At 34.9% G+C, this 13,843-nt stretch overlaps 1 protein-coding gene across 1 annotated transcript; it reads left to right on the forward strand.

Moving 5' to 3' along the window:
* Window positions 1–2,907: 2,907 nt before the first annotated feature.
* LOC130451886 (uncharacterized) lies at window positions 2,908–4,173 on the forward strand. Its single transcript, XM_056791240.1, has one exon. It carries the CDS (start codon window positions 2,908–2,910, stop codon window positions 4,171–4,173), a length of 1,266 nt encoding a protein of 421 aa, XP_056647218.1.
* The last annotated feature ends 9,670 nt before the right edge of the window (window positions 4,174–13,843 follow it).

The following is a 13,843-nucleotide window of genomic DNA, read 5'->3' on the forward strand; positions in this document are numbered from 1 at the left end:
GTTCGGACACTTTTTTCTTGCGCAATGCATTAGCAACCTTATCGTCAGACATTTTGTTATGGACTAAAGATGCAGCTTACAATTTTATATATTTATCGAATCCTTTGCGATACCTACCACCATTAAGGGTAAAATCCTTCATAATTACCAAAGTACCATAGCGATCACACCAACACTTTGAACACACATTTTTGAATGTGTCAAACGACATGTCTGGAGATACGTGTTCGTCGAATATATGTTTCAAGTTCACCTCATCCTGCTTGAATAACACAATAACATTACAATTGTCGCGAATAAGCTGTTTCGGTATTTTTGAGTATGTTTGACAAAGATATGCAGCATCAATATCTTTATGTCTACACATGGAGTAGTATTCACGAATTTTCTGCTAACCGTCACAGGCTACGTCATCGAAGAAAAAGATGGAATTTGGTCGAGCTTTCTCTGGACTAATTATTTCCTCATTGTCTTTAAATGGGAAATACCCAACACCCTTGACTTGCGCTATAACTTCTTGTAGCAATTGATACTTTGGTTGAAATAACGATTTTGAATAGACATAAACATTTTTGAATTTCGCGCCATTTGGATTGAATAGGAGCGCCAGGACGACGTTCGTCTTACCACATCCACTGGGGCCACATATAATGGCACGGAAAGAATTTGGCAACAATTTACCATGTTTGCCAACAGTTGGTGTTGAGGTGAAATCCAGATTTTCAATGGGTATAGTCTGCTCTTGTTGAATTATTTTCATTGTGTGTGACGTTTTTCGTAGTACTACTCTTTAAATATAGGTGTCACCAATTAAGCGTGTCAGTCTTAATGTTGGTGTTTGAAGGAGAGGGTATTTTGAATTCTCTTATCAATAAACTACCTATTGAACTTCACTTACCTAGCTATCAGTACTGTGGACGTAAGTAAACCACCCCCCCCCCACCCTTTTTCCGAAAAAAGGCTGGTACAAAATTGGAAAAACGTCTTGATCGTGGAGATCCGGGCATCAACCCCTTGGACGCTGCTTGTAAACAACACGATATTTCTTACTGGAAGAATAAGTCTTTCGAAGAACGACACAAAGCCGAACAGATACTTGAAGATAAAGCTTGGGCACGCGTCAAATCAAAAGACGCTTCACTGGGAGAGAAAGCTGCTGCATTACTTGTAACAGGCGGAATGAAGGTGAAAAGAAAGCTGGGAATGGATTGTCGTCGCAAACGTCGTTCCTTGCATCGAGATGTTATTCTGAAAGTGGGAAAGTCATTGAAGAGAGGAACATCTTTGAAAGACACCGCAACGTTTGGCTTACGAGCAGCCAAAGCACTTATTAAAGAATTTGGTGGCAAAAAAGAAGTCGAGGTTCCTCGAGTAATACCTGTAGCGAAATCCGGAGGTTTCCTACCACTTATTCCTTTGTTTGCCGGTCTTTCGGTACTTGGAGCTTTGTCAGGTGGTGCTGCTGGGATTGCAAAAACCGTCATTGATGCTAAGCATGCGCAAAAGAAATTGGAGGAAGATGTACGTCATAATAAGGCTATGGAACGTGTAGGATCTGGCCTATACTTGAAAAAGTATTCAAAAGGTGGATTTGGATTGTATTTAAAAAAAACAAAAAAAAACTAATAAAGCTACCCAATCACGCACTATCTGACTTTGACATTGCGCATTATGCAAAATTACTTAAAATACCACATTTTCGAGGAGTTTTCATGCGAGACACCCTCTCCAAAGACGGTCCTCGAAGACAAGAATGCGCAGTGGTTAATTTAGATGTCTCTAAGAATAGTGGGAGTCATTGGGTGGCTTACAGAAAGATAAACAACGATGTAGAGTATTTTGATTCATTTGGTAATTAGAAGCCGCCGAAAGAAGTTGTTGAATATCTGGGAAAGAGTGCGATAATTTTCTACAACAATACCCAATATCAAAACTACAATCAAATAAATTGCGGACATTTGTGTTTGAAATTTCTACAGCAACAATGACGAGCGTAGAACTATTACTACAACATATCTACCATGGAAAAACATTGAATAGTTTTACTGCCGAAGAACTAAAGCACTTTCCCATTGAACATCTAATAGAGTGTGTAAGACCTTGGGAATTGTTGGATACAACCTACTACGCCTATTGTGCTCGATCCGAATAATGATTACGAAATAGCTTGGCGATCTTTTCATTCTTATCACAGTATACCAAATATTGAAAATTGTAAGTTTTACTACTACGATACCAAGGGCAAGCTTCAAAGTTTTGATTTTGATGTTAAGAAATTGCCGATCTTGAAGCGTTTATACGAGATAAATTGGGTGTGGACAATTCAACTAGACCAGAGAGTATATTTTCACTAAAACCCAATCACAATACGTTGAAATGTGAAATTTCCAGTAAATACAAAATTTCATTCAAAGAAGATAATAGTCTTGGGAGAATTTTGGGTTTTTCACCGAAAATACTCGATGCAAACAAAATACACTCGTCAGATCTCCCCGTCAAAATCATTAAAGTATCTAGTATTCGCTTCGATTGTAACATTACCACTGGAGCCTTCGATGCAAACAGACCTGCTCATACTATATACGAATTCGTCATACAAGTGGATCCAGGATATTCCATAGACGAAATTCCTCATAATTTGCTCTATTTACCTGTTATACCACAACGTGAAATCACCAATATCACCGTCATCGCTTTAGACCAAGACGGGCAGCCTGTAAACTTTCGTGGAGAACTAAGTACGTTGGTGTTGGAGCTTAGAGCGCGCGAAGCAAATGGGACTAATAATAAATCATAAAAGACAGTCTACAGAGCATTCAACTTCATTAGATAAGCTACCATCAAAGCTGAAGCAACTCACGTTCGCAAACAAATTGGTTCTGCAATCGTTGGGTTTTAAATTGAAAAATGACAACAATGTATGGAAAACATCAACGCCGAAACGACAACATGCCTCCAATGTTTGATATCTACCGTAAGCCGATGTTTGACGATTCAATTCGAAAGGCTGAATACAGAACCTATGCTCCATTTATAAAGTCATTCAATTGCAGTGACATTGTGGAGTTTAGCATTAATCAGGTTGATTCGTTTTTTGCAATGAGCGAAACTTTGTTGTGCATTAAAGGTTCGCTTGAAATACACGGAGCTGGTGACGTAAAATTAGCAAATAATGTTGGAGCCTTTCTATTCGATTCATGTACGTATAATGAAAGTGCCAGGGAAATGGAAACAGTTCGGGATCCTGGAATAGTGAGTGCCGTACGTGCTATGACTTGTTATAACCAAGAAGATTCCAATCATATGGCTATAGCCGGCTGGAATTACCCGAAAGATCCTATTCTGAATGTTAGCGACAAGTCCTTCAACCTTCAAATACCTCTCAAACATATTTTCAGCATTTTCAACGATTATTCAATGATTACATGTGGGCGTCAAACAATACAACTAGTTCGGGCACGAAATGATAATGATTGCTTATATATTACTGAAAAGAATGTCTCTGGAACGCTCTCCACTACAACAGCTAAAATAAACATTACGAGCGTTGAGCTAAAAGTTAAACATATCTTTCCTAATGACGACATAAAATTAAATCTCATGAAATCCATTCAAAAAGATCAACCTATAGTTATTCCATTTAGGAAGTGGGAGTTACACGAATTACCCTCAATTACTAAAGGAGCAAGACATGAAGTTTGGGCTGTCAAGACATCCACTTCAGTTGAAAGACCTCGTTTTGTTATTGTTTTCTTTCAAACCGACAAACGTAACTTGAGTACAGCTGACCCGACTTTATTTGACAATGCCGACGTACAAAGTATAAGACTGTCACTTAATGGTGATTATTGGCCCAATGAAAGAATGCAATTGGATTTCGCTAAAACTGATTACAATGAAGCCTATTTTAACTATACTGAATTCTATCCCAACTACGCAAACTCCACACAGAAGCGCCCCCTGCTGGATTATTCTTCTTTCAAGAAACGAGCATTGTTTGTTATCGATTGTTCAAAACGGGAGGAAAGCATTAAGGCATCCACAGTCGATGTGAAACTTGACATTGAAGCAAACATAGGTTTTCCCGAAAATACCAAAGTCTATTGCATCATAATTCACGATTGTGTAATGGAATACTTCCCCCTCACCGAAATTGTTAAAAGCTTGAACTAGATGTTGTGAATTAGTATTCGAGCAGACGTCAACATGAGAGTAGCTTTTGTAGACATTCAAGGTGTTGTCGTAGACGGTCTTTTCGTTGCCAAAGAGTTCACCATAGAAATTGTCTTCAAAAGTTCACATTACATATTTTTACCACCGCAACCGTTTTCTACATTAAGTAACGAGGACAAAAAGACCACATCATACTTGGAAAGAAATGTGCACGGCATTCGATACTCTTCAGGAGATGTAGAATATTCTAAAGTAAATGAAATATTAGAAAGCAAGTTATTGTATGCCGCAGACTACATTTACGTTCGAGGGCAACAAAAAGTCGACTTTCTGCAAAAGAAATGTCACATTTTCGGTATTTTTCCACATATTATTGACGTTTGCAAATTTGATGGTACACCCTGTGAAACTGGAAACTTTGCTCAAGATCCAAACCCCTGTCACGCATCTGGACTATTTTCATGTAGTGAAAGAAATGTACAACGTCTCCGTCACTGGTTTTTAAATACTGTATTACCATTATAAATAAAGTTTTTTTTTAAATATGGGTTTTATTGAAACACTCTGTATATTCATCAACTTTTATATTACATGAAGATTGGAATTTTCGTTTTACAATTTTCAAAATAAATTAATTAAAACAAATACAGCCACTAATATTACACATGACATAGCAAAAACAGAATTAATTTAATTTTTTATATCCCCTTCTGTTCTGTTGAACATGGTGTAGGTTGAATACGTCTTAACGGATAAGTAGTTTGCGGCAGTCTACGGGCCAACTGATGGACCTCTTCAGGCACCCCCCCAGTGAATTCTGCTCCACGTCACTTTCTTATCAAATAAACTAAGATTCTGCATTTGTTTCATAACCTCACTTTTATCTCCATAGAAAGCAATATCTTTCTTTAATTCACCAATGCTATTAATAAACTCTTCAATTCGACGTCTGTACTCTTCTGAAGACATATTACGAAAGAGAACATTCTCATACGTAGACACGTTTGATGATCGTTTGACGCAGCACTTGACGTTTGACTTAACGACGTGGCGTTTGACGTAACGATGTGACGTTTGACGCAACGACAAGAGAGATACATTTCATGAATATTGTTTTTACTGTTATTACATAAAGATATATTGGAAACCAACAAAAACACACAAGAATTTTAAAAATAATTTTATTATAAGAAAACGACAATATTCTACATTTATGAGAGAGAGAGAGAGAGATAAATTCCATGAATATTGTTTTTACTGCATAGCGGCCTCAAAAGTATCAATGTCACTGTCTATATCAGAATCATCAAAACGATTATTTCTAGGCATCTCATGTAAATTATTAATACTAGACTCATGTGATTTTATCATGAATAAGACTTTGTTAAAACAACTCTGACACCAATAGGACATTTCTTGATATACACATTCAACAATTTCGTCACCATCAAATACTTCATGACAGTGATCATAATTAACAAAAATGTTCTTTTTTAAATATTTATGGACCGTTCTAAATACAAAATAACATGATTTACAAACATTTATACGATATTGTGGAAGCCAATATCCACTAGACCATACGCAGTAAGTAGATTCTTCAAACATATCTCCCCAATTTATTTTACTTAATATAGTGTTTCTTAAATATAACGGTTTTCTTTATTATAGTCAATATATTCTATTCCAATGGATGAAGAATTTGGATTACTCTCAGCCTCTTTTATCATCGCATTCCATTTGTAAACAGGAAATTTTTTCACAATTTTTTCGGTCAATTTCCGAGGAAGAGGGGATTGATCTGCGAAATCGGCTGCTGACTTTATCGTTTCACAAATTTTTATGATGCATAATTCCATTAATGTTGAGGAGTTCATTATCTACAAGAGAGTAAGTTTGGAATACTATAATGACCCCACGGCAGCGTATCATAACTATTGGTAATCAAATATCTTTTATCGTCATGAGGACTTAGCGCAATTTTTGTCTGTTCTATGCTATATACGTTATGAGCATATGACCTAATATAGCGTTGAGTAATATTTTTTTCTTTGAAATCATTTACACAGTTTACATAATCTTCAAAATTTATTTTGTTTTTTACTACATTATATCGAACTCCTTTTGCCTTTTTTACTATTGCACCTGATTGAACTTTAAAAGAATACATTTTAGACCTCAAGCCTTTTATTTACCTGTGGAATATTATAGTTATTATTGATGGGGTAATCTGAAGTATCGAATTTTGTTAAATCAGCTTTTAGCACCTCCTCATATGCATCATCACAGATGAGCTCATACACAAAACTGTCTGTGTCCATGTACATTAATTTACATCTATCAATACCCAATTTCGGAATCATGTAATCATAATGGAATTGATACATACACAGCTTCGACAAATCCAAAACAGTCATACCAACATAAAGAGGCTTATTGAAAACCAATTCTGATTTAGCGAGTTCTACTGCAATCAGGTTTTCATTAAAAACTGTTCGACTATGAAACCTAACACTAGATATCAAATTTTTGGCGCCGTATCGACCATTCCAGGTTTTAACAAGTTTTACAATTCGGTGCTTCCGTATATTTTCCATCGTCTTTCCAAACACAGCATTATTTGCCAATTTATATAAATTTTTCTCAAAGTCATTGGTAGCTGCAGCCCTCAAACGAGTATTTAGTTCGATATAGGGCCGCAGCCATGCAGATTGATTGAATTTCAGAATTTTATGTATCTTTTTAATTTTCAAACTATTGGCTAACATTTGTTTTAAATTACGATAGTGAACTGTGTATTCTTTTTTACAATAAAGCGTTGTCATTAATTTGGAATAATTTGAGCCTACAGGCTTGCGGTGTTCGGGAGCAAATGGAAAATCTCTGTGAAGATCATGTAATTCATGTGGATACTCCAAGTCTACTTGTAATATATATTCTACGGAAGAATTATCTGCCACAGACATAACATCAAAATTTCCATTATCTAACCATTTAAATCCTCCGTATGGTAATGGTTCACACATAGCCCACCCGTATAAATTATTGACGTCCAGGTAGAGTAAGTACTTTGAGGGTTTTGTAGAATCATATTCAGGCATGTACTTATTGTTAGCATTCGATAATCTACTGCTACAAACCGAAATTCCTCCTCGAATTGCTTTCTCGATAAACATGATCATGTCTACGTCATGCAATAACTCTAATTTACATCCTACATATTTCAACATACAGTCCCAAGTATATCCAGGCATTGTATAGTACCATGCAGGGTCTAAACCATAAGTAATTGAACATTTTCTTCGAAATTGTTCGAAAACATCTGATAAAAGTAAAACATCGGTCTTTAAGTACAGATCAGAATACTGACCCAAATTTTCAATATCAAATGATTTCCACACTGCATGAGCATGAGAATACTTCTCAATACTGATGTTTTTATCCTCCAATTTATTATAAAATGCCTCTATTGGTGGTAGTTCACAAGTATTTAATTTTTCCCAACTATCTATAAAATCGTAACAGAAAACCCCTTTTTTGGCTATTAATTTAAATTGTTCGACACTTAAATTACTAAATTCTCTTTTGGAAATTTTTAAATCATTATCATTCAATGTAGCAGCCAATTCTTCCAAGGAAGCACCCAAAAACCTCAGTGAATCTATGAATCGAAATTTTATATTTGTATCTGAATCGTTGAGTGTAAATGAAATGTATTTTTCTTTATTTATGGAGAGTAAACGGTTAAGGCACAATTTTTTAACAGATACTAGTATTTGTTCTTCAGAGCTGGTTTTTCTCTTGCTGGCAGTGGAAGGGACTGACTCCAACACAATGCAACATCTTATTTATACTCATGGCACTATCTCCATACGATTGTGATAGAATGTTCTAGAAAAAATATTTTATTTGCGGCAATTTTGTAATTTTGTAATTTCCTGTAAATGTGGTCCATATGGTTTACGAGTATTCTAATAAATTTTCACTATGTACATGTGGTCCATTTGGTTTAGAAATATTCTTATCAATTTCCCGCGTTATCAAAAAATTTCTTATTAATAGGTAAAAGTTATCTTAAGATTGGCGTTCGGGAATTTCCAAAAAAAAAAAATTTAATAAGAGTTTATTTCAAAATATACAACATTATTGATAAGAAGAAATTATTTTTGTTAATAAAATTTTGAGATGATTTAAAAGGTCTCCATTTGGACATGGAATATCGAACACGTTCCAATTAAAGGGTCCGGCTGCAACAAGTTTTTTGGTAAACTCATTATATTCGTAGTATGTGGTGTTTTTGAAAAAGTACATGTGTCCGTCAATGTACTGGAATGCTCCTGTAACATCTGTGGGTAGTCCAGGGAAAATATCTTTTATTTGTCCTCTATTCCGAACAGTTTTCAAGTTCTTGTCAAATTCAATATAATTACTGTTATTATAAAATACATATATTTTCCCATGATTGCTTTGAAACATTGTGCTTATTTGAGAATTCTTAGGTATAATTAAATTATTTTCCTCAAGTATTTGTAGAGCGGGAAAATCTGCTGCATACTATTTACGGTCATTGACTGCTATTAAATTATCTGAAGAACTTTGAAAAATCTGAATTATGGGACCCACTTCTTCAGGTAAATAATCATCGAGTATTTCTGGTTGCGAGGGAATAAGTTTCGAGTTCAAATCAATTTTCCATAGGGAATTTTCATTAATAATATATAAATGGTAATTTTCAAATTCACCAGCCATGGCAATGAACATATACTCCGGTGTTATGTCGCATAAATTTTTATCCGGTTCATTTGGTTGATGTGCAAGTGTCTTTGTAGTCGGTGGCAGCGCTGATGTGGGTTTGAAAGGATTATTTACATATGTATTGATTGGTCCATAAAAAGCTTCAAGGGCCATTTTATCATCCTCATCCAATTTAGGAGCAATGTTGAATTGATACCATGAATACATTATTGCTGTCTCAATATCACTGTGAGCAATTCCTAAAATATGCCCAATTTCATGAATTAATACCATAAGTAGGCTAGTCTGATCTTCTGAACTTGATCCATCCAAACTTAAATCCCACTTCTCATCAGCATCAATATGAAGCTCTATACAACTGTTGCCTTTTGGGAAATAAGCATGTGCCAACACCTTTCCGGGACCATCAAATGTACTGGAGCACTCACCTCTACCTTGGCAATTTTCTCGAAAATAGTGCTTTCCCCGTACAACTGTAATAGATACATCGGGAGCATAAGGCCGTATTTTGTATATTAATTCAAATTTAAACTTTGAACTGTTACTCCACACTTCAAAAGCCTTTTTGGTTACTTTAAGATATTCTGGTGTTGCCTGAGGGAAATACCATTTCAAATCAAATTTTGACCATTTTGATTTAACTCTAAAAGAATGATCATCGTCGGAAGCTGCTTCACTCACGTTACATCTTGGTCTATTTAGAAGTTGAATTGTATTTTCATCTAATTCTCCCGTTGCAGGGATATTATATCTTTCTTGAAAACTCAACAAATAATCCTCAAGTTTAGTCAAATCATTTTCATTTGCGTACCCGAACCGGTGTAAATACTTCATAGCATACTGTTGGTCGACAACGCATAGTACTGAACATAGTACTGCAGCTAATATAATGATTAACATGATCTTCACTCTTCTGCTATCCTTAAAAAACTAATTTCCAATCACATTAATAACGGAATATATAATTTTTAAAAAACCCAAAGACTACAGAATCGTATTTAATTTGGCGTTTTGCTAGAGAGAGGCGCTTTTGTTTATGGAACCGTGTTTAATTTGGCGTCTGCCCGTAGAGGGCGCTAGTGTCTATAGAATCGTGTTTTAGTTTGGCGATTTGTTGAAATAGATTTATATGTCTATAGAATCGTGTTTAATTTGACTTTTGGCTAGCGGGAGGTGCCAGTGTCTATGGGAACTTGTTTAGTTTGGCGTTTGGCCCGCTGGGGGCGCTACTGTCTATGGAATCGTGTTTAATTTGGCGTTTGGATAGTGGGAGGCGCTAGTGTGTATAGAAATTAAACACAAATAGAATTTTTATTTAGTTCAACTTGCGGCCGCTAAGTTTTGTTAAGACTGGTATAAGGGTCCTATTTACCCTTTCCACTTCTCCATTACCTCGTGGGACTTCACAAGTTGTTAACACATATTTAATATTTTCTTCTCGACAATATGATTCGAATTTTTCAGAACGGAACGCGGATCCTCTGTCAGATATTATCCTTGACGGGCTTCCAAATATTTTACGCTAAGACAACATATCACTTCTTTCGTCGTGGTTGATTTTGTTGATTTTAGGATGAAACGTTCCTTCTTTCTTTCCTACAGGACGAGGTAATATATTTTACGCTATTTTTCAAGACAACTTGTCACTTCTTTTGTCGTGGTTTATTTTGTTGGGTAAAGCCACACAAATTTGGAAAAGTCTTCAACTACCACAAAAATGTACTGATATTTTTTTTGTTGACTTCATTGGTCCTAATTGGTCGACGTGATACCTCTCTAGGATGAAGCACTCATTCTTTCTTTTCTTCTTTTTTATTCTATAATTTACAAGGTATACAGTTATTTTTAATCGTTTCTATTTTGTATTTTAGTCTTGGTATGTAAAATTCCTTGTTTACTATTTCTTCTGTTTGTTTCTTTCAAAAATTTCCTGTCTCGTGGACTTTTATTATTATTTTTTGTTCTTTGTTGTTCATGTTGTTTTGAATGACAAGTAATTTTAATCCATTATCGTATTTATACAATATATCATGCTCTAAATAAAAATCTTCATACTACCTCGGTTCGGCCATCCTTTTTTCTCACTAGTCCAATAGGACTAGCGAAATCCGAAAAACTCAATTAAGCTTATTCCAATTATTAAATGGTGGTTTCATGTTGTGTCCAAAACGTATTATATAGAAGATGAAATTATAGATGCAACTGGGAGTTGTTTCGGCCAAGGGAATTTCACAGTATATCTAGCTTCAGAATTTGCGCCGAAGAAAATCGAATAGTGGAATAGTTAAGAAAGTCCAAACCAGAATTTCCAAGATTTAACTTCTTGTAGTATACAGCAACTGTCCATATCTCTGATTGAATTGAATTGAATTAGTATAACAACCAATAATATGAGTAGTTCAATTGAATCTTCGCCAAATTGGACATTGATCTCTGATTCCTTACATTCGCAACCAGATTTTGACAAATTAGGATAAAACAATTGGATTATCTATGGAAACTCTAGTTCGAAATACACTTTGATTAGATAATGTTCGCCAAAAGCTCCAGGATTAGAATGTTCTATGACTTTGTTCAATAACCGTCGATGAGATACGGATATTTAAATTTCCATAGATAGTGAATATTCATATCATTAAATTTGTAATTTGGATTGTAAATAAAGTGAATTTGACTTATATTTTGGATTGATTGATGTCTTATACCTTTTTATTTTCAAACTAAAACTATTTAGATGATGTTTCTGTTTGCCATTGAATAGTAGAATTTTTCAGAAAATTGGAAAGTTTTGAAATTAAGAAAAGTTACTTCACACACTGACGCTAAATATTCATAGGTTTCTTCAAGATTTTTGCCAACAAAAACCGTTTCGCAGATTGCACCTCAATTAAGCTTATTCCAATTATTAAATGGTGGTTTCATGTTGTGTCCAAAACGTATTATATAGAAGATGAAATTATCGATGCAACTGGGAGTTGTTTCGGCCAAGGGAATTTCACAGTATATCTAGCTTCAGAATTTGCGCCGAAGTAAATCGAATCGAAAAATGGAATAGTTAAGAAAGTCCAAGCCAGAATTTCCAAGATTTAACTTCTTGTAGTATACAGCAACTGTCTATATCTCCGATTGAATTGAACCAGGTAAATATAGTTCAAAGTCACTGTGTAAAACAAGGTGTATAGAAATGCTCCAAGCTGTGTTGACCTTAATGAAACAACTTCATGTACTCCCCGCTCTTCTAGAAGCTCTTGATAGTTCAACTGAAGGTAGAGGAAGTAATGAATGTGCTTTCCTGCACTCTAGTCTCTCGTAAAAGTTTTCATTCAGTGTCTTAGTTCTGTCTGAGACACTTGGAATAACTTTACCTTCAACTCCAAGCAGAGTACATGGATGTGCACATAGCTTCTCAACTCAGATACAGAAAATTCAGGAAAAACGAGTCAACATTTGTCCATACTTTTATACGTTACATCTACAACTTTTCTTGAAATAGGGTGTCCAGTAAAAATTGAAAATCAAGTACTAGTCTCCTCCCGATTTTTCCAGGTTGATTTTCACATTTTCCCAGTCGAAATTTCGTTTATTTACTATCACCCTTCTATTATGATGAATATTAATTTTAGAAAATACAAGTATAATACAACAACCAAATTTTTTTAGTTTAAGTAATTCTTCGCTCACTGCTGTTTTTGAGAGTCTCCAAAAATTTTCTATCTCTTCTTTTTTGATACGCAACAATATTCTACCCTAAATGTTGAAATTCTTTGATTGGTGCATCGAAATTACGCGAAAAAAATTGCTATTTTCAAGATGTTTTATTGGAATTTATTGAAAAATAAATAAAACTGATTAACTTGGACATAAGAAACATTATCGGCTTGACAGTTGAACAATGAGTTTAGTCATATTTATGAAATTTTTGTGCCAAATGGAATTGGGCATCAAATTGACGGAAAGGGGCATAAACATGTTTGGCTCTGCGGTCAACGTGTTAATCATGGAATTACTCGTATTTATGACGCTTTAAGACAATATAATTGAATTTTTCTTTGAAATTTAAGGAAAAGGCATGAAAATGATAAAATTTTGCATAATGATTTGCATAAAACTAATGGGAAAATAGGATTTTTCAACAAACTTTATTGAGAAAATTACAAATTTTTATCAAAAATTAGAACGGAAATTTGAATTCCGACAGAAAATTTTTTAAAAATCACGACACCGCCATTCCAAAGTATCTTTCTGCTATTCTCCTTATACTTCGACCTCCTTCTCTTCTTCATACTCCTCTACTCATAGAGATATTACCATAGAGTAGGCATGCCTACAAGTGAGAGCGTCTCGCGAATGAAAAGAGAAAGAGAATCATTTATGTATTTCTATCTCTTTCTTTTGTTGCGTACTGCGCATGCGTGTCTCTGATTCAACGGGCAACGGTAAAGTGCGTACACGAAATCTAATCAACGCGCATGCGCCATTAGACAGGGACAGCAATACATAAATTATTCTCTCTCTCTTTCTATCGGCCAGACGCTCCCACTTGTATGGGCGCCTATAGCATGCCTACTCTATCTGTAATATCTCTATGCCTCTACTTCTTATTCGTAGTCTTCGTTTGATTGGATTGCACAGTGACAAATTGACAAGTGTAAAAGGAGCATTAAGAAAACAAATGGCAATACCAATACTGACAACTCCACATCAGATATTACTTCGAATGGCTAATGAAGACGCTAATAGAAAACAAAATGGGGAAAGTGAATCGAATAATAGAGGTAAATATTTAAATACAATAAATATATGTAAAAACTTATGTTATACATGTTGATTGGTTGATTGTACAATGAATCGAAACTGAGGTCATTCAGACAGCTGACGAAAATTTGTTGATTGAACATATTACAAAAGTAAAAGT

This window comes from Diorhabda sublineata, chromosome Y (genome assembly GCF_026230105.1).
Source record: "Diorhabda sublineata isolate icDioSubl1.1 chromosome Y, icDioSubl1.1, whole genome shotgun sequence".
Taxonomy (NCBI): domain Eukaryota; kingdom Metazoa; phylum Arthropoda; class Insecta; order Coleoptera; family Chrysomelidae; genus Diorhabda; species Diorhabda sublineata.